Source organism: Rhinolophus sinicus, chromosome 14 (genome assembly GCF_057876585.1).
Source record: "Rhinolophus sinicus isolate RSI-liver-muscle chromosome 14, RSI-T2T, whole genome shotgun sequence".
Classification (NCBI taxonomy): Eukaryota; Metazoa; Chordata; class Mammalia; order Chiroptera; family Rhinolophidae; genus Rhinolophus; species Rhinolophus sinicus.
The window spans coordinates 13,195,696-13,213,631 of record NC_142514.1 but is presented as its reverse complement, the minus strand read 5'-3'; the positions used below and the strand labels follow the sequence as shown (position 1 = coordinate 13,213,631).

The window sequence follows — 17,936 nt, the reverse complement described above, 5'->3', positions numbered from 1 at the left end:
TCAAGGCCAGAAAAAGGCACCCGAGGAAAAATGGAGCTGGGAAGACAGGGGCCAGGGCTGCAAAACATGGCAGGGAAGTGAAAGGGTAACCAGGACGCAGGGAGGGGCTGCTCAGGGTCGGCACTGTGCAGCCTGCCCCCTGCCCCTTGGCCCTGATGCCGGGCCCCTCAGAGAACCCAGGTCAGCAGAGTCAGCCAGTGAAGAATTCATTCAGGCATTGAACGAATTTATTCATGAGAAAACTCAGGGTCCGTCAGGGAGACAACCTACTGGTTACAAGCTCCAGAAGCTCTTGTCAGGACAGCTATGAGGGCTGGGGCACCCCCAAGCAGGGGGCTGGTGCGGCTGGTAGCCACCCTGGGGACAGAAGAGCAGACACAGGCAGTTCTGGGTACTGAAGGGTGTTCTGCCCTGCCCTGTCCCCACCCGGCCTCCCCACCCCCTCTAGGGTTAAAGTGCTGCTGGGAGGGGGAAGGCGGTGGGATCGGGCAGCTAGAGCTGCAGGAAACACTGGCCGCCTACAGGAGCCCTCACTCCTCCTCTTCCTTGTTCCTTGAGGCTCAGCCAGAGTCCGTCCCACCCAGGTCCCTCCATGGAACCTCTGAGGAAGGGAAACCCCTCCCCACCGCCAGATATTTAGAGAGTTCCTCTAACAGGTGGAGACTGGCTCCATCAGCTTTCTGAGGGGCCTAGGACATGGCGACAGTGGGAGGGACTAAGACTTCAAAGAAGAGGGAGGGATGCTCTTCTGTGATCATGGTCTGGGGGATCAGTGCCCCCCCACACCCAGAAAGGCTCCTCCCTTGTCTCCTTCCATCCGGTAGAAAGCCAAGGAAGCCAGAAGCCCAAAGAGCCTGGCCCCCAGCTCCAGGGCCACGAGTCAGCAGGGTCCTGCCCAGGCCTGACTCCCAACCATGGAGGGAGGGCCACTTCAGTGCCACTGGGAGAAGCTTCCCCGGGGATGGGAGTGGGGTGAGAGGCCTCCAGGGAACTGGAGCTCCCTGCCTCCTAGCCTGGACCCAGCCCCTCCCTCGGGGCGCTGCTGGCAAGGTGCCCGCGCTCAGCTCAGGGCCCAGCTTCACTATCTGCACCCCGGGGGCCCTGCCCCACCAGAGGCTGCGTGGGCCTTAGCCTGGCTCCCGCCATTTTGGATGGCCTCAACCCCACCTCAGCAGCTTAGCCAACTTCCTCCCCCTCCTAAAGGCACATCTCTAGGAGGCAAAAAGGAAGAAAACCACCCCCCTCCGAAAAAGAACCCTGAAGACCTCTGCTTCCTCCCCCGACTCTTGAATATATTAAATTGTGCAGCTTGGCTCCAACCCCTCCCTTCAGATCTCCATGGCAACCGGGAAGCACTCCAAGTCCAAGTCTGAATCCAAGTCCATCCAGTGCCAAAGGGGGGGCTTCAGCCTCTCCCCCCAACACTTCCCCCAGAATTCCACAGGGGACGAGAGGGGAGGAAGAGTCAGGGGCCTCAGTCCTCAGCCCCCTCTTCCTCAGTGTGGGGGCCCCCCGGGGGTTCCTCGGGCTCAGGGGTCTGCCCATCAGGGTGGGGGTGAGGATGGGGGTGGGGATGAGTGCCCGGCTGGGAGCCCAGCCCGTCCTCGCCCTGCACGTAGACACTCAGCCCCTCGTGACTAGGCTCCTTGCCACACGCCTGGCAGCTGCAGTGCAGGATCTTCTCCACCAGCTTATCCACCCTGGGCACCTCCTCATGGCCAGGGCACTCCAAGGTTACCTGGAGGGGGCAGGAGACAAGGGGAGAGATATTTCCAAAGGCCTGGGGCAGACAGGGAGGTCTCATGGGTAACACATTCTCATGGGACCAAGAATCCCAGACTCTAGAATCCTGAGCCAACCTGTGATACCCCAGGCAGCTCCGTGGGGCCATCCAGGGGGAGAGGGGTTTGAGTCCCTACAGGTGCCACCTGACTTGTCTCCTCACATCCAGTCCTGCCACCTTCCTTTCCATCCCCTCACAGCAGCCAGAGGGCACCCTGAGGGAAAAAAATCCAATGTGCCCTTCCTCTGCCTAAAATTCCCCTCAATGCTCCCACGTCACTGCACTTGGAGACAAATCCTGGCTCCTGACTAAGGCCACCCAGGACCTTCAGGCTGCCCCTGGTGGACCTCTCCGCCCTGACTTTGGTGCAGTCCCGCCAACTGTGCTGACTGATCTGCCTGAGACTTTACACATGCTGTTCCCTCTACCTGGAAGGTCCTCACCCAACCCATCTCCTGCCACCTGCCCCCAACTTTGCCCAGTTACCTTCTCCTTAACCTCTGGGTCTGAGCTCAGACATCTTTCCTCAAAGAGCCCCTCCCGAATCTCCAGCTCAGTGGAGGTTCGCCCTGTTTGAACCCCATTAGCAACTTGCTCTGCCCCCAGTTACCCTTCTTTCCTTCCTTTTCTTTTCCTCCCTCCTTCCACAGAGCACCTACTCCATGCCAGCTCTGGGGACACAAGGACCGACATGGCCCCTCAAGAACTCAAGAGTCTGGTGGAGAAAACAGACTTGTCAGAGTCACCCAAATACAGATGGGCACCGGGGACGTGACAGAAGCTCAAAGCAGTGGCACCCGGTGATCAGGAAAGGGGCCCTGAGAAAACGAGGTTTGAGCTAAGAGCGGAAGGATGACTTGAGGTGAACTAGGTGGCGAGGAGAAGAAAGGGGTTCCACACAGGGAAAGGAGCATGTGCAAAAGTCCTGTCATGGTAACGAGCACAGCAAGGCTGAGACTGAAAGGAGGTGAGTTGGTATCAAGTTAGTAAAGAAGGGAAGAAGAGCAACATGAAGCCAGAAAGGCAGAGCCCGCCAGGCCTGTGGAGCACGGCAGGCTGGGCGCAGGCTGGGCCTGGGCTGGCAGCAGTACTCACAATCTCCCACATGGACTGGGCTGGCATGCAGGAGTCGCAGTGCACCAGGGATTCTGTCGACTGCGGGAAGGTGTTGGGAACGCTGTAGCTGAAGCACTGTCCCAGACACGCCCTGCGGGAGGAGAGGTCAGCGAGCCCGTGATGGGCAGCCCTGCCCTCTTCCTCCCTCCTGGGCCGCTGTCCTCACCCCCTCCACCCGTCTCCCTGGATCCCACCTGTTCTGGATGGACTTGGCTTCACAACCGCTATGGCCCACGATCTGGGTTATGTTCTTGGCCTCGCACCAGGCACTCTTGTCCGGGAACAGTGCCAGCTTGTTGATGGGTGGTGGAGCAGCCAGCAGCATGGCGGGGAGGACGGCCGCCACCAGGACCCGAAGCATCGTGCCCGTGGCCTTCAGAGCCCTAGAACTGAGCACATATTTCAGGTGAGGCCAGGAAAGCTCAGGAGGTTGGGCAAAGGGCGGCAGTCGTGTGCCAAGCATGGGTCTGACAGCTGGCTGCCGGGATTCACATCCTAGCTCTCCCACGAACTAGCCAAGCACAACCTTGGACCACTTATTTCTCCCTGATGAACCTCAAAGCCAGGGTTGCTAATAGTATGTGCATCCGATGGGGACTGTGACGATTAAAGGAGGTATATGAGAAGCCCTCAGTGAGGCCAGCAAATAACACACACTGTCTGCGTTCCTTATTTGTGTAACTTACCAGGTAGTTTTGAGCAAGTTACTTTTCATCTCTGGGCCCCCGTTTCCTCATCTAAAAAACGCGGGTGATGCTAAGGTGTACGGCAAAGGGTCGCTGTCAGTACTAAACAGGACACTGAGTTTCAAGCGCGTGGGGAGCACTCATTAGCTCCGTCCTCACTCTGATGCTGTGGGTCCTCCAGGGAAACACACACAATTGCCCACACAGCACCGGCCCTCCAGGGCTGGCCATCAGCATGTCTCCCAGACACTGCCATGGCTGTTGTATTCTGATGACGGGAAAGCTGACCTCCATCTTCATGTCACTGTGAATTCTTGGGCCACTTGGGCTGGCTGGACCTCAGGTGAAAAAACTAACCCTGAACTAGACTGGTTTTTTTTTTTTTTGATGCCCCACCAGAGCCTCGAGCTTTGAGTCTACACATATATGGTTATCCCCAGCTCCATCCTAACCCCTAGTCCAGCAGGAGACCGTCCAAGCCAAGCTCTTGACCCTCTGTAGATTAGCTAGGACAATGCCAGAATCTGCCAGCAGATGGTGCTGCAGGGCAGGGTGTGTGTCCCAAGGATCCGGGAGGAGGGGACATTCCCAACGTTCTTGGACGGACTTCATCTTCTGTAGGTTTTGCCCACTCCAACACCTCAAAAAGAGTGGAGGAAGGAGGCTTTGGAGAGACTCAGAAAGAAGGGCAAGGCCTGCAAGGGGGTCCTGTGGGAAAGGACCCTGGACTGGGAGTCAGGTGCCGACACATGCTGTGTGACCCTGGACACTCACGCCCCAGTGTCCCAAAAACTGTATGATGAATGAGGTGACTTGGACCACTGGTTTCCAGGCCTGGCAGGTCCTCAGAATTCCCTGGGGACTTGTGGAGTGAAAGTTCTAGGGTGGGTGGGAGTCTGAATTTCTGACAAGACTCCCGGAAGCTTCTGCTACGCACCCAGGCTTGGGAACCAGTCTAGCTCAGTCAGTCTGGGAATCTGTGTCTTGGGACATCTCCTGGATGGGGCTGAATCAGGAGCAGGGGCCGAGTCCTGTCCCACTGGTCCCATAGACACCCAGCACTTGAGTCGGGCTAGCTCGGGGCTGACATCCCATTCTGAACAAACTTCCGCCCACTTTCTGCCAAAAGTGGAAGGTAGTTTGTAAAGAGTCCAGGGAGCGGGGAGGAGGTTGGGGGGTGTTGCCTGCTCCTGCAGTGAAAACCCAGGTGGGCTGGCTCAGCTGGCCTTGCGGGGAGGGCCTGGGTCAGCCTGCAGAGCTGCAACTTCCTCCGCAGTACTCTGTCCTCTCCATCCAGCATGTCCCCTCAGCTCCTGCCCCTTCTCCCTGCAGGAGGTCTCCAGAAGCAGAGATGTGTCCCATCTCACTGGATCCCGATGCCTGGGTGACCCTTGCTCCTAGCCTAGCAGGGAGGGGTGGAGCGGGGAGAGCAGTAGGAGGTGAGTCCAGACTGTCTGCTCCCATCCCAGATGAGTCTGTGTCAAGGCCCAGGCTCTCACCCACACATTTCCGGTCTCGCTCACAAGATGGACAGCAAAGCCCGTGTTTTCAGTATAACCACATCCTAATGAAATACAATGGACTTGTTCCTAACTGGCAACCTAATTAATTTTTCAGCAGGCTTAGCATCCAAGAAGTTTCCTCACTCCTAAGGGTGCCCGTCTATCCCCAGGGAATTAGCCTCTGAGTCAGGGTCTGACTGTGACTGACCGGAAAAGGCCCAGAGGTCATCTAAGGCCAGAGCCCCCCCTTGGTCCTCCCCAGGCTGGACTGGCTCTCTAGAGACCTCAGAGACATCTGGGGACTTTGGTCCTAGACCTGACCCCATCACGATTCCTCAGGAAGTCAGGGCAGGGGGAGCCAGGGAGGCGATGTGCAGGTTTCCTTGGGATTTGGAATTGAGATGGGATTTTAATGAAAGCCTGGAGGTGAGCGCTCGAGTCTGATTGGGAATTGGAATTAGGAGAGGTTAGAACTAAGGCTGTGGGTCAAGACCAGGCGAAAGGTGAGTAGGGAATGAAATCAATAACAAGGTTTATGGGAAGATAACAGTGAGATTATTACGGGAGTCGCGGGCCTGGATGAGGGGGACTGATTATCAGGGTCACAGTGTGTCAGAAGCTGAGGAGAAATGAGATACACCGAGGAGAAGGCCACCTCTCTTATCTTCCTCCTTGTCTAGTACACAGCTGAGAGTTAATCCTAAAGCCAGCTGTGTCCACAGAGAGGGCGCTGTAATCCAAACCACCAGCCCAGCCTCTCCCCGAGCCCTGGCCAGGACCCCAGAGGAGGGGGCTGGGGCCACCCTCAGCTTCCCCAGGCCAGAAGCCCTGAGTTCCAGGCCCGGGTTCCCACAGACATGGCCCCTGGAGACGTGCACGTTCGAGTCCCAGCCACCCGCCTAGAAGCTGTGTGACTTCCAGAAATAAAGTTCACCTCTCTGCACCTGCCTACCTCACCCCTAAGACAGGGAGCATCGCGCATTCCTTGGAGAACAAATGGGAGGATGCAATGAAAGCACCAGCACCCAGCAGGCACCCAACTCAGGCCAGTTCTCTTCCCCGGGAGATCATGGGAAAGACTGTGCAGGCATCAGAACCAAAGCTGGGTGCTAGAGCGGGAGGCAGGGAGGACACCAGGCCAGTCTCTTCCACAAACATTTGCCATCAGGACACACCCACCCTCCTCTGGCCCTCACACCCAGCCCCCAGAAACCCAGGCTGCTCCCTCTCGCCCCCACTCCCACCCCCTCCCCCACCAAGCACTGGAGTGGGCTCTTAGCTTTCAGGTTTTATTTTTTTATTGGTTTATTCTGTTTTCTTTTTTCACGTAGCAACTCAGCGAATGTTTTTTATACAGCACTCAGACCTTCCTTCCTGAGACTTGAGAGCCTCACCCAGATTCTCGGCCCTTCCTCCCACTCTGAAAGTCACACAGCAAGTCATGGGACTCTCAGAAAGCCAGGGTAGGAAAGGGGATCCCTGAGTTGATCCCCCTCGCATTGCAATAGGTTTATCCCAAGGCCTCCCAGCAAATCAGGCCAAGCAATCCCTTCCCCTTGAGTTATGCAGTTCCCTGAATTCCCACACTCATTTACTGAGCACCTTCTAGGATGGCGGCGAGAACGAGCAGCATCCGGGCAGGGGAGCTGGGGTCCCAGACCCTGTGCCCACTCAGGAGCTCAGAGCCTAGAGGGGGAGAGGCAGGGAGGTGGGTTAAGAGGAAGTTGTTTAGAGTAGAGGCAGTCAGAGACCGGTGTGGGGGGCAAGGAACGGAGATTCTTAACTCTGGATTTGATACAGGATTGCGACTAGTTACCAACCGTGGGGAGAGGAAGGGCGGGCCTGGTTGAAGGAACCACATGAGCAAAGGCTAGGAAAGGGAATCAGCCAAGTCAGCCCAGCACAGCCTCTCCCTGCCTCGCAGGGAGTAGTAAGAGCTGGTTCTAACTAAGCACCAGGCAGTGTTCTAAGCCCTGTCATATAAGCTCACTTATTCAGTCCTCACGACAACTCTGTGTGGTAGGTACTCTTATTTCCCCCACATTATACATGAAGAACCTGAGGCACAGGAGGTGCAGAGATTTGCTTGCGATTTACTGGAAAGTAAACAGTAAAAAGAGATTGACTATTTACAACGTACCTCTCTGTGCCTCCGTTGTAAGGGCTGAATAGGTGAATATACGTAAAAGTGCTCAGAACAGTAAGAACCAGTAAATAGTAAATAGAACAGAGATTTGAACCTGGACAGCAGCGGGGGAACCACCAGCGACCTGTGCAGATGAAAAGGTTCCCAGAGGACGAAGCAGGAAATGGAGGAAGAGAAGGCATCCAGGAGTCTGGGGAATGGTCTGGCGTGGGCATGAGGCCTGCGGCTCCCTGCCCCTGCCCAGGCCCCAGCAGCTGTGTGGCTCATCCCTGTTAACTCTGGTGCTCAGCCACAGCCTGGCCTGGGAGCCCCAGGAACAAGGTTCAAACCCCACTCCCAACTCTGCCGCCGACCGGAGTGTGGCCATGCCTGAGCCCTGCTCCTCAGAGCCTTGGAGACGCATGATGCTGAGATACTGCGCTTCCTCAGAGCTGAGGTGAGGCTCCAGCGAGGGCGACCGCAGCCCAGGGTGGGGGGGCCTTCTTACCACCCCACCATCCACTGCCAAATCCAAGCTCTCCAAATCCTCAGAGGCTTTGTGCAATGAGACTGCCAACAACCCAGAGGGACACTGGCTGACCCACTGCAGCACTGTGGAAACTGAGGCACAGGAAGTGGCCACCCTTGTCTCCCACACCAGAAGGAGAGCAGTGAACAAACACCGGAGACCTGCCTTGGCGTCTTCCTGGGGAAAGCCCGGGGAGTGGGCAGCAAGAACGCAGGCTTCAGGGGCGGGCCTGTGGGGTCCTCTCTGTTTCACCGGCCAGAACCTAGCATCTTCTTTAAGATGCTTGCCAAAAATTCAGAGGCCTGGTCCCAGCCCCACACATTCTGACCCCACGGGTCTGGGGTGCGGCCCTGAGAAATCTGTATGGGCTCGCACATGATTCTGAAGCCCAGCCAGGTCAGGAGCTACAGCCCAACGCCCCAAAGAAGGTCACCATAACAGCACCGCTGCCAGGGGCCACCCACCCAACTGCCTGGATCCTAGTGCCTGGAATCAAGCCGTAAATTCACCAGAAGGCCCTAGGTTTCAAGGGAGACCTGGGGCCTTCCCGCACTCGCTGTCAAGCCCTTTGTAGAGCAAAGACTCTATTTTGTATAACAAGTGAACAATCACTCCCATTTCCCCTTTTAAGTAAATCTGAATATTCAGGGTTGCTTAGGGCCCAGCACAATAGGATTTTCTAGGTAGAAGACATCCAGTCTCACACACACACACACACACACACACACACACACACACACACAGCAGGGTCTGGGTCTCCCCCATTCTCCACAACTGACTGTGACAACCGTGGCCAGGGTCCCCTCCTAGCTCAGCCACTAACTTTTCTCTGCCTCAATTTCTTCATTTGCAAAGTGGGGGTAGTGATAATACCCCCCAGGGCAGTTGTGCAAGGAAACCTCCAGAGAGGACTCCTGTTGCGGGGTAACTCCTCAGTAAATGTCACAATTAGTGCCCGTCACCCTGGGCCACTCATGCCCCCTGAACTCTGCCCACACCCTCCCCTCATCCCTCCCTCGCACCGGGTCCTGGGTGGTCCTGAGAATATCTAAGGGTTGCACCTGCCCTGATGAAAGCGGATTGGAGGGAAACCCAAGCAAATGAGAGGAAGGGTTTTATAAACTGTCTAGTGCTACCTCACTCACATTTTCCCTTGCCAGGGTGGGAGCTGAGAGCAAGATCCCACTCAGACTCGAATTCTTGAGCCACTGACTCAGGGTCCAGGGGAGACCAGTGCCTTCTAGAAAACACAGGCTGGGCCAGGCTGCCAGACTGTGCAGGCTGCTAGGTGCAGAGGGCGTGGCGTTTGTGGCCCTGGGCTCGGGGATCAGCAAGGGTGGGGCAGTCACTGCAGGCCTTGGACTGAGGGCAGGGACTTCCGCGAAAGGTGCAACTGAAAAGGGGGCCAGGCAGTGTCAGACTGGTCAGCTCAGCGTGGTTTCCCAGCCCCACTCTGGGGTCCTAGGGCAAGTTCCAGCCCCAGCTCATCCACTAACTGGCTCACTATGTGCCTGGAGGCAAGACGGTTTAATGGTTACAAACCAGGCCACTGGCTACTAGTTTCACCTCCCTAAGCTTCATGTCTGTAAAATAGAGAGCGCAACCTGGGAAGGCCCATTTGAGCAGATTCCCTCAAAGGAAGTCTGACTTCTGCGCTGTTGCTTAAGGCCACTGTGATTCCATGACCCCAACCTCGCCGCAGGGTGGCCTCCTTCCTCCATCAGCGCTGGCAGAGCATGAACCAACTGTCCAGGGGGCGGACACATAGGGCCAAGCCCAGGCCCAAAAGGCCTACGTGCCTCTGCCAGGCAGCTGCACCTTCCTGGCTACAACCCCCCAACCCAGGTCATGGCCCTCCTGTCCACAGACCCAAAGCTGTCTCCAAAACAAATCTGTGCTAATGAGCTGCTGCAGGGCCGGCCCACACATCTGCTCAGCAGAAGTCTCCCTACAGACCTCGCCAGCATCCCTGCCCGCTCCCCAGCATCTGACCCTTGGGGTTGGGGGTGGGGGCTGAGATTTCACTTTAAAACAATGAGGATATGTCCATGGGCTAATGCATGGCACCTATGCCCCCATCCACCCTTCCAGCACACAGGCCCAGGAGAAAGAGGTCCAGATTGCAAGGGTGGGGGGAGAGAGGCATGGGGGTCACCAAGGAAATGCTCCAGCTTCCCTCTCTCTTTTTTTTTTTTTTGGCCCCAACCAGAGGCAAACCACACCCAAGCAGCCCAGCACCTGGGGGAGTTTCAGGAGTCTGGTAGTTTGACAGGAACAAAGGATGAGGGGCTTGTTGACACATTGCTTCCGCACCCCCATCCCCCACCTGCGCCCAGTCTTTGGCCTCCAGCCCTGACCTCTGTTTTCCTGGGGTTCCCTTAGTGACAGGCTGGCGTCCTCCAGCTGGGCGAGGGCCTCAGAAAGCCTGAAAAGGTGCCCTTCTCCCGTGTTGCCCGCCAAGCCCCTGGCCACGCCAAGGCAGGCAGCTGCCCCTTTACTGCTGCTTGTAAAAGATCAGAATCGTCCCGCCCAGGGAGCGGGCGGGCAGGTGGCCGGCAGCGGGGCCCTGTTGTCCAGGCCGCCTCGCGGGGGTGGAACTTTCAAGAAAACTGAGCCCCCGGAAAGGCTGGTTCCCCCTGCCCCAGACTCAGTTCCAGGGGGATGACCCAGGCCAGGCCCCGGGGGCAGGCGGGCGGTAGGGGGAGGGTTTCGCTTCTTTTACCCGGTCTAGGAAACTATTCCGACTACTCCGACACCCGGGGACTGTCTGAATTTGAGGCTGGGCTGTAGGGAGACGCACAGACATACAGAGAGAGAACCCCAGAGAGGGGAAGAACGGGAAGACCGAGAGAAAATACACAGGCGGACGCACAAACCCAGGGAAACTCATAAAGGAGAGACTGAAAGGTACAGAACCAGGGAAGAGAGGGACGAAAACAGAGAGACCAAGACACAGACAGGGAGACAGAGAGAGACAAAAAGGAGGCAGAAACGTTCCCGGGTGGAGAGGCTCGCAATGCAGCGAGGCCCGGCCACAGCCGGGGGACGGGCGAGCCCAACGGCCGAGCTCCGGGCGCTGCCCCGGCGCCCGCGAGGCCCGACCCGCCCTCGACCCGCCGGGCTTTCGCTCCGCCACGCATCTCCCTCTCGTTCTCTCTTGGCGGCGGAAACTCCTACCGAGGCATGGAAACCCCGGGCGAGTCTGGGGACGGGCTCAGGGCGCAGCGGTGCTCCCTGGCCACCCCGTGCCGCGCCCACGTCCCCAGCCCCGGCGTCCGTGCCCTGGGCCACCGGACTGGCCGGGGTGAAGCTTGCAGCCGGGGGCGCGGCGCTGCCCCTGCGGCTGAAGCCTCTGGAAGCCGGGAGCCCGCGTGCCGGCCCGGGCGGGACTTACCGCGCGCGGCGGCGGAGAGCACGGAGCACCCGCCGGTTCCTGCGGAGCTGTCTGCGGGCCGCGGGAGTGGCAGGCCGGGCGGCCCCAGGAGGCTCGGGGAGGCGGCCGGCAGGGCTGGCGGCGGCCCCGCGAGGCTCGACTGGGCTGCGCGGCGCGCCGTCTGCGGCCCCGGGCAGGCGCGCGGTGCGAGGGAGCGGCGAGCGAGCGGCTCCGACGTCAGGGGTGTCTCCGCTCCAAATAGGGAGCGAGGGCGGAGGCAGCGGAGGGAGGGATGCGAACAAGAAAGAGCGGGCGGGCGCGCCGGCCGCTCCCTTCGCGCGCGCAGGAGGGGGCGCCTCGGCCGCCCAGGGCCCGGGCCCCTTCTCCCCGCCTGCCCGCGAGCCACGGGCCGGCTTTCCGCGCGGACCGACGGCGCGGCGGAGCTGCTGGGCCTGCCCTGGCCGGCACCCTAAGGGCAGGGCCGAGAGCCCGGTGCCTCCGCTCGTGCTAAAGTGCCCTCCGCCGGGTTTCTCTGCGCTCCGACTTCTCTCCGCCTAACTTTTTCCGAGACGGGCCATCAGGCCGTGCCAGGCCTCGGTGTAGCAAAGATGGAGGTGTTCCTTTATGTGGGAACCAGGCACTGCAGTCTTGCTCCGAGGGTGTGGCCCTCCAGTCCCCCGAGTCCCGACACCAGGAGACTGTCCTCAGTCCGCAGTGCGGGGCGCCCAGCCTATCCGCTCCCTGGTAGGCCACCGGGGTCGAGCCCCGCTCTTAGTACCCTAGCGTCTCTCGCCTTCCACCAACCTCCCCTCAACTCAGCCACTTGGCTTAAGCCTCCAGAGAAAGGTCTGAGAGCCCCCAGGAAGGACTACTCAGAACGAGAGCGCCAGGAAATGGACTTAACTTCTCTGGCTCCTGGGAGGAAAAGCAGAACAGCCGGCCCAGCGCCCAGCCTCCCCGGGGGTGGGGGCCACCCAACTGATCAGTCTGCACTTGGGCACTTGGGTGGATTGCAGTCGTGCCTTCTCCGTTATGTGTGCCCAGGGGAGTGAGAAAATTATTTTGCTCAAGGCCAGGGGTTTGGCGGGAAAGTAGAAGCCGAGGACACAATCCTGGGACTTGGAGATTTGCTTTCTTATCCTAGTTGTCCCTGTCCAGCCTGGCAGGAAGCTCCCAGACTATCACGTCACAGCCTTGCTCATCTGGTGTCATCTGGGTGGCTCCTAGTGGCCTGCTGCTAACTCCGTGGTGTGCTCTGGCCAATCTGGGCCCTCCAAGCCCAGCATGCATCGCCAGGTCTCCTAGCACTTGGTTATGCTGTTTCCTCAGCCTGGGGGTCCTTTCAGCTTTCATCTCCTGGTAAAAGTGTTCTTCAAGCACCAAGTTGGACAGCCTTCTCAAGCCCCTCAGGTGCCATGAACGTCCTCTTCCGTTGTGATCCTGGAGCAGGGGATACATACCTGTTCATGCTTTCCCTTTAGACTGGTTGAGTAGATCTTTCCTCCGCTAGCCCAGGGCTCCTTGAGATCAGGGAGCACAGCATCCCTAGTGCTCCAGGTGGAGACAGACAAGGTGTACAGTATATCTGGCTCAAAGCAGTGTTACCCCCCACAGGTAAGTGCTTCCACAAGGATAACAATAAAAATCGTAATAGCAGACATACACTGAGCACCTCACTATGTGCCTGGTCCCATTCTAAAATGTTCCACCCACACAATAAATCTATGAAATAAACAGTGTTGTTATCCCCATTTCATAAGTGAAGAAAAAAAAACAAAACCCAAGACCTAGAGAGAGGTTAAGTAACTGGCCTAAAGTCACACAGTAAGAGGTGACACCAGTACCTCTGTTGGATGGTCACGTCCCACGGAGCCCAGCCTCGCCGCATTGTACGCAGCAGGTGCTTAAGAAATATTTACCACTTTGCTTACCCCCCCCCCCCCATTCTCAATGTGGACCTTGGTAGGGTGGGGAGTGAATGTCTACGTTGTGTAAGAACCCACTCCCGCACGGCAGGAAGCTAATTGTGTAACCTAATGAGATTGTCAGCTCTCACAGCCACAAGTCGAAGCCCTTGACAATTCAGCCATCGCTGTCCCAAATGCAGGGAGATTCTAGAACAATCCCAACCGTCTAATCAAGGACATGGGTTTGGGGTTGAGTCACACCTGCTTAGTGAAGACTAAACATGACAGGAGGGCCACAATGTGAGCAGGGGGTCTAGGAAGGCGACTTATTAATAATGTCAACAGCTACCGTTATGTGCCAGGCATTACGCTAAGCGCGATCAAAGCCTTACCACAATTGCATCATTATTCCCATTTTACAGGTGAGAAAAGTCAAGGCATCAAAGTTTAGTTCCCTGCCAAGATCACATGGCTACTGACTGACAAAATCTAGACTTGAACCCAGACCTGTGCACTCCAAGGCCTGTGCTCCTCTGTCCACCACCCTGCTGGCGGCCTCAGAGTCCCCACGCAGGGGTGTTGCACCACCAGGACCCAGGGTGGTGAGGCCCCAGTGGAAAAGGCAGAACCTGTCACGTTGGAGTCTTCAAGTTCACAGAGATGCACCTGGTTGGCAGTGGTATGCCAGTTGCCCCAACAGGCCTGGCTGGCACAGGGCACGGGCCTGAAGCCAGAGCCTGTTGGCCTTGAGCCAGCCTCTTGGGGCCTGGGTAATGTGGGGCCCAGAGCTGGGGTAGAGGGCTGAAAGCCTCTCTCCCCAGCTCATTAGCAAACATCTGGGCTCAGGAAAATGACCGACCTGGAATGTGACTGGGCTGTGGGGAGCTGCTCCCTCCCGGAGGCTGGGGAATGTGAGCTCCCTCCCGCAGGCAGGGCACAGGCTCAGGCCAGCTGTTTCCTCTAATCCCAGTCAGCCTGGCCTCGACAGGGGTCCAACCTCTGCACTCTCCTGGAGAAAAAGTGAAAACAAGCCAAAGGCCTTCCTTCCCAGTCTGCCCCACCGAATCAGAGGTTTGGTCCTGGGGCCCAGGAGAACGGCAGTCCCTCTGTCCTCTGCCAGATAAAGACCAAGGGTGTCCACACTTCCAAATTTCAAGCTGGGAGGGGCTGTTAGGACTCATCACGGAAGGTTCTGGAGTCTTCCTGCTTGGTTTGAATCCTTGCTCCATTACCCACTGACTCTGAGACTTTTTGCAAGTTGTTTCATGTCTGGGCCTCGGTTTCCTCCTCTGTGAAATGCAGCTGGCATGGTGTGTACTCTACAGAGTTGTTATTGGGGGTCACTCATTTACTGAACAAATATTTATCGTGCCTACTATGTGCCAGAGCTGTTGGGGACACAACACTGGACTAGACCCCTAAGGTCCCCAGTCCTCAAGAAGCTTAAGTTCTGCAACGGGGAGGCAGAAAGTGTACAACTAAGCAGAAGAATGGGTTTTTCATCATCTAAGTGTTATGAAGGAACGAAGTGAGCCAGTGGGTGATGTGATGGGAGAAGTCTCTGGAGACATCTCAAAGAGGTGACGTTTAAGGTATGATTATGATGAGAGGGAGCCAGGATTCAAGGAGATAAATGGATGCAAAGTGCTCGGCACAGTTCCTGGAAAATAGCACGTGTTCCAGAAAATGAAAGCTATTTTAGGGAGGTTTGTATATAGCAGAGGGAAGGCGGTTGCGTCAGAGTGCCGGGATCAAGCCCAGGCTTTAGCACAAAGCCTTCGTACCTTACTCAAGTAATGCACGTCCTGAGCCTCAGTTTCTTCATCTGTGAAATAGGAATTTTAATAGTATCCAACTGCAGGCTTACTTCGAGAATTCACTGAGACGTGTACTTGATGCAGAGCCTGGCTGCTGGGCTCTCAGGAAGTGATAGCGGCTAATACTGTATTATGCTTTCCCATGGAGGAAAGGGATTTGCCTAAATTCACTAGTGATTCAGGAGTAGAATCAGATATTCCATCTTACTCCATGGAGGGGTTGAGGGCACACAGTAGTAGGTAGAGATAGCATTTAGATGGTGGAGAGCCTTAAATGCTAGGCTAAATCATTTCCATCTATATCTGTGCGTTACTGGGGAGCCAGCAAAAATTTCTGAACAGGAAACAACATGTATAAAACATGTAAAAACGTGTTAAGACTGACAGGAGGGGAGAGGCTGAAGGCTGGGAGGCCACTGGAAGACTTGTAGAGATTCTGGGAATGTGGAAGCAACCCTCCAATGTGCTCCTTCCTCCACTGAACTGGGACTTTACAGATTGCAGGTCCAGGCCAGAAAGAAGTTTTATGGCTGCTTTCTGGGGCCCCGGGGAGGAGTCCAGAAACCTTAATAGATGTAGCTGCCAATTGACATGTTCTACGCTTCACCTTCTGTGGCGTTATCTCCTGGTCTTCAAGAAGAGTATCTGCATGGATTTAAGGAAAGACCTATAATTTCCTTTACACTCCGCGACAGGGGAGCTTTTCCCGGTAAAACGAGTGGAACTTGGGGTTTATCCATGAAGTCCACCACAGAGAAGAGAAAGTAAACTGTGGAACAGCGGTGGGCCTTAACTTTACTTCTGTTGATATAAAAAGAGTCTATCATGTGATATCACAATTGATAGTCCAGTTTAAATGAGGGGTGATTCTTTTTATGGTAAGTTGTTACACAACTGATTATATTATTAGGTTGGTGCAAACATAATTGCGGTGTAAAAGGTTAAAAATACATAATTGCAAAAACCACAATTACGTTTGCACCAACCAACCCAATATAAACTAATCTTATTTAGCTGGCTATTTCACGTTGCTCCTCAATAACAGAGTGGCTGACGTCACCTCTATACTGTGTGGCAGGAAGGGCTCAAGCCTCTTACAATGAGGCCCAGAGAGATCAAGTGACTTTCTCATCATGACACAGTGACCCAGGGAAGCCGCTCCGATGAGAACAGAGGATGCTGTATAGTAAGAATTTTGGGGAAGGCTTTGGTCTGATTGAAAGTCACTGACCCATAGAAATGATCAGTCAGGGCCACCCACTTAAAAAGGAAGTTAAGTTAGGAGTTTTTAAAATGTAGAAAACGTTCAAGTCAACTACCTCCCTGAAAAATAGTAAGGATAAAACTAGGCCATAAATATTGTGATGACAAAAATGTACTCTGGGTCTTGAGCACATCCAGAGATATAGGCAGCAGAAAAGGGAGGAAGCGAGGAATGACAGAAACTGGAAGGCACATGCAGGCAAAGACTGAGAGACCAGAGAAAACACACACACACACACACACACACACACACACACACACACACACACCATCTCTCAAAGAACCAAAGCATCCTTTCACTTATCTATATATACACAGGAGCCAAGAAGACCTCATTTATAAATACTCTGTTTAGAAGTTAAATTCCTAGAGCCAAGTTTCTCATTGTTAGATAGGGAGTTATCGACCGGGGGAAAGGCCAAACTAAACCCTAGGTTTTGGACTTAAGACGTCAGTACGAACTTGAAATGTGTGTCTCTGTTCTTTCTCTCTGTCTCTCTCTCTGTCTCTCTGTCTGTCTGTCTGTCTGTCTCTCTCTCTCTCTCTCTCTCTCTCACACACACACACACACACACACACACACACACACACACACACACACACTTCCTAGCTCTGTGCTGAGAGGCCTAGAAGCAATAACACACAAACAGCAATGAGCACACCTACAGACCTCGGTTTCTAACCGCCACTCTTCACTAAAAGGAACGAGGGCTTCTTGGAGAAATGGCTGATTCCAAGGTTGAGGTAAAGTAAATACAAGAGTCTGAGCTGTCCGGTGCTTAAAGAATGGACTGGATATGTCAAAAGGACACAGGCACCAGCTTGAAAGAGCTCCTATTAGAAAAATCTGCACAATTGGGGTAATTAATATTGACAGTAATGGCTTATAATCAGTATAATAAAAGGAGAATCTGTGAGTCCATTCTGATATACATAAGTGAACAAAGAAATGGGGGAGAAGGGAAAGTTCTTCCTCACAGAATGTCAAGTAATAAGGAATAATGAATTCAGAAAATCATCACTGGATGCTCAAACTAATGATGGTTTTGATAACAAACAGGGCATTTACAGGCTCAAAAGTATCTCCCCACAATGTACTTACTAGTTACAAAGAGAAAGATAATAAATTCACAGTGGAGAAACCAGGCAAACACCAATGAACCAAGTGACCAAAGTTCACATCACTAATGTTGAGACAAATGGCTATCATGAAACACTGAACGGGACACATCTTCACTGCCCAAACTGCAAAACCTGAATCCAACCATGAGGAAACATCAGACAAACCCAAAATGAAAAACATTCTACAAAATAACTGGCTTGTACTCTTCGAAAAACTGAAGACCAAGAAAAAAGGCTGATAAACTGTTCTGGATTAAAGAAAGAGACTCAACAATGAAATACAATGCATGATCCTGGACTGGGGGAAATAGCTAGACTATATATATATATACTTTTTAAATAAATTTTATTGGGGAATATTGGGGAACAGTTTCTCCAGGGCCCATCAGCTCCAAGTTGTTGTCTTTCAATCTAGTTGTGGAGGGCGCAGCTCAGCTCCAAGTCCAGTCGCTGTTTTCAATCTTATGTAGTTGCAGGGGCGCAGCCCACCATCCCATGCGGGAATCGAACCGGCAACCTTGTTGTTGAAAGCTCACGCTCTAACCAACTGAGCCATCCGGCTGCCCGACAATATATTATTTTGACAATTTACAAAATTTGAATATGTACTGTGGATTAGAGAATACTATTGTATGAATAGTAAGTTCCTGATTCTGATCATTGCACTATGGTTATATAATGTCCTTATTCTTAGAAAATACGTATACATTGAC

The 17,936-nt window shown here is 54.7% G+C and overlaps 1 protein-coding gene across 2 annotated transcripts; it reads right to left on the bottom strand.

Moving 5' to 3' along the window:
• Positions 1-209: 209 nt before the first annotated feature.
• On the bottom strand, positions 210-11,621 carry NBL1 (NBL1, DAN family BMP antagonist). 2 transcript variants are annotated; one of them, XM_088790289.1, is made up of 5 exons: positions 9,595-10,931; positions 7,896-7,902; positions 3,094-3,282; positions 2,879-2,990; positions 210-1,738 (listed from the first exon to the last, which is right to left on the bottom strand). In XM_088790289.1, the coding sequence occupies exons 1-5, from the start codon at positions 9,668-9,670 to the stop codon at positions 1,475-1,477; spliced, it is 648 nt and encodes a 215-aa protein (XP_088646415.1). In that variant the 5' UTR covers positions 9,671-10,931; the 3' UTR covers positions 210-1,474. The 2 variants fall into 2 exon arrangements, with proteins under 2 accessions (XP_088646415.1, XP_088646414.1); XM_088790288.1 differs by lacking the exons at positions 7,896-7,902; positions 9,595-10,931 and adding an exon at positions 11,136-11,621 and having other exon boundaries at positions 3,094-3,288.
• Positions 11,622-17,936: the final 6,315 nt, after the last annotated feature.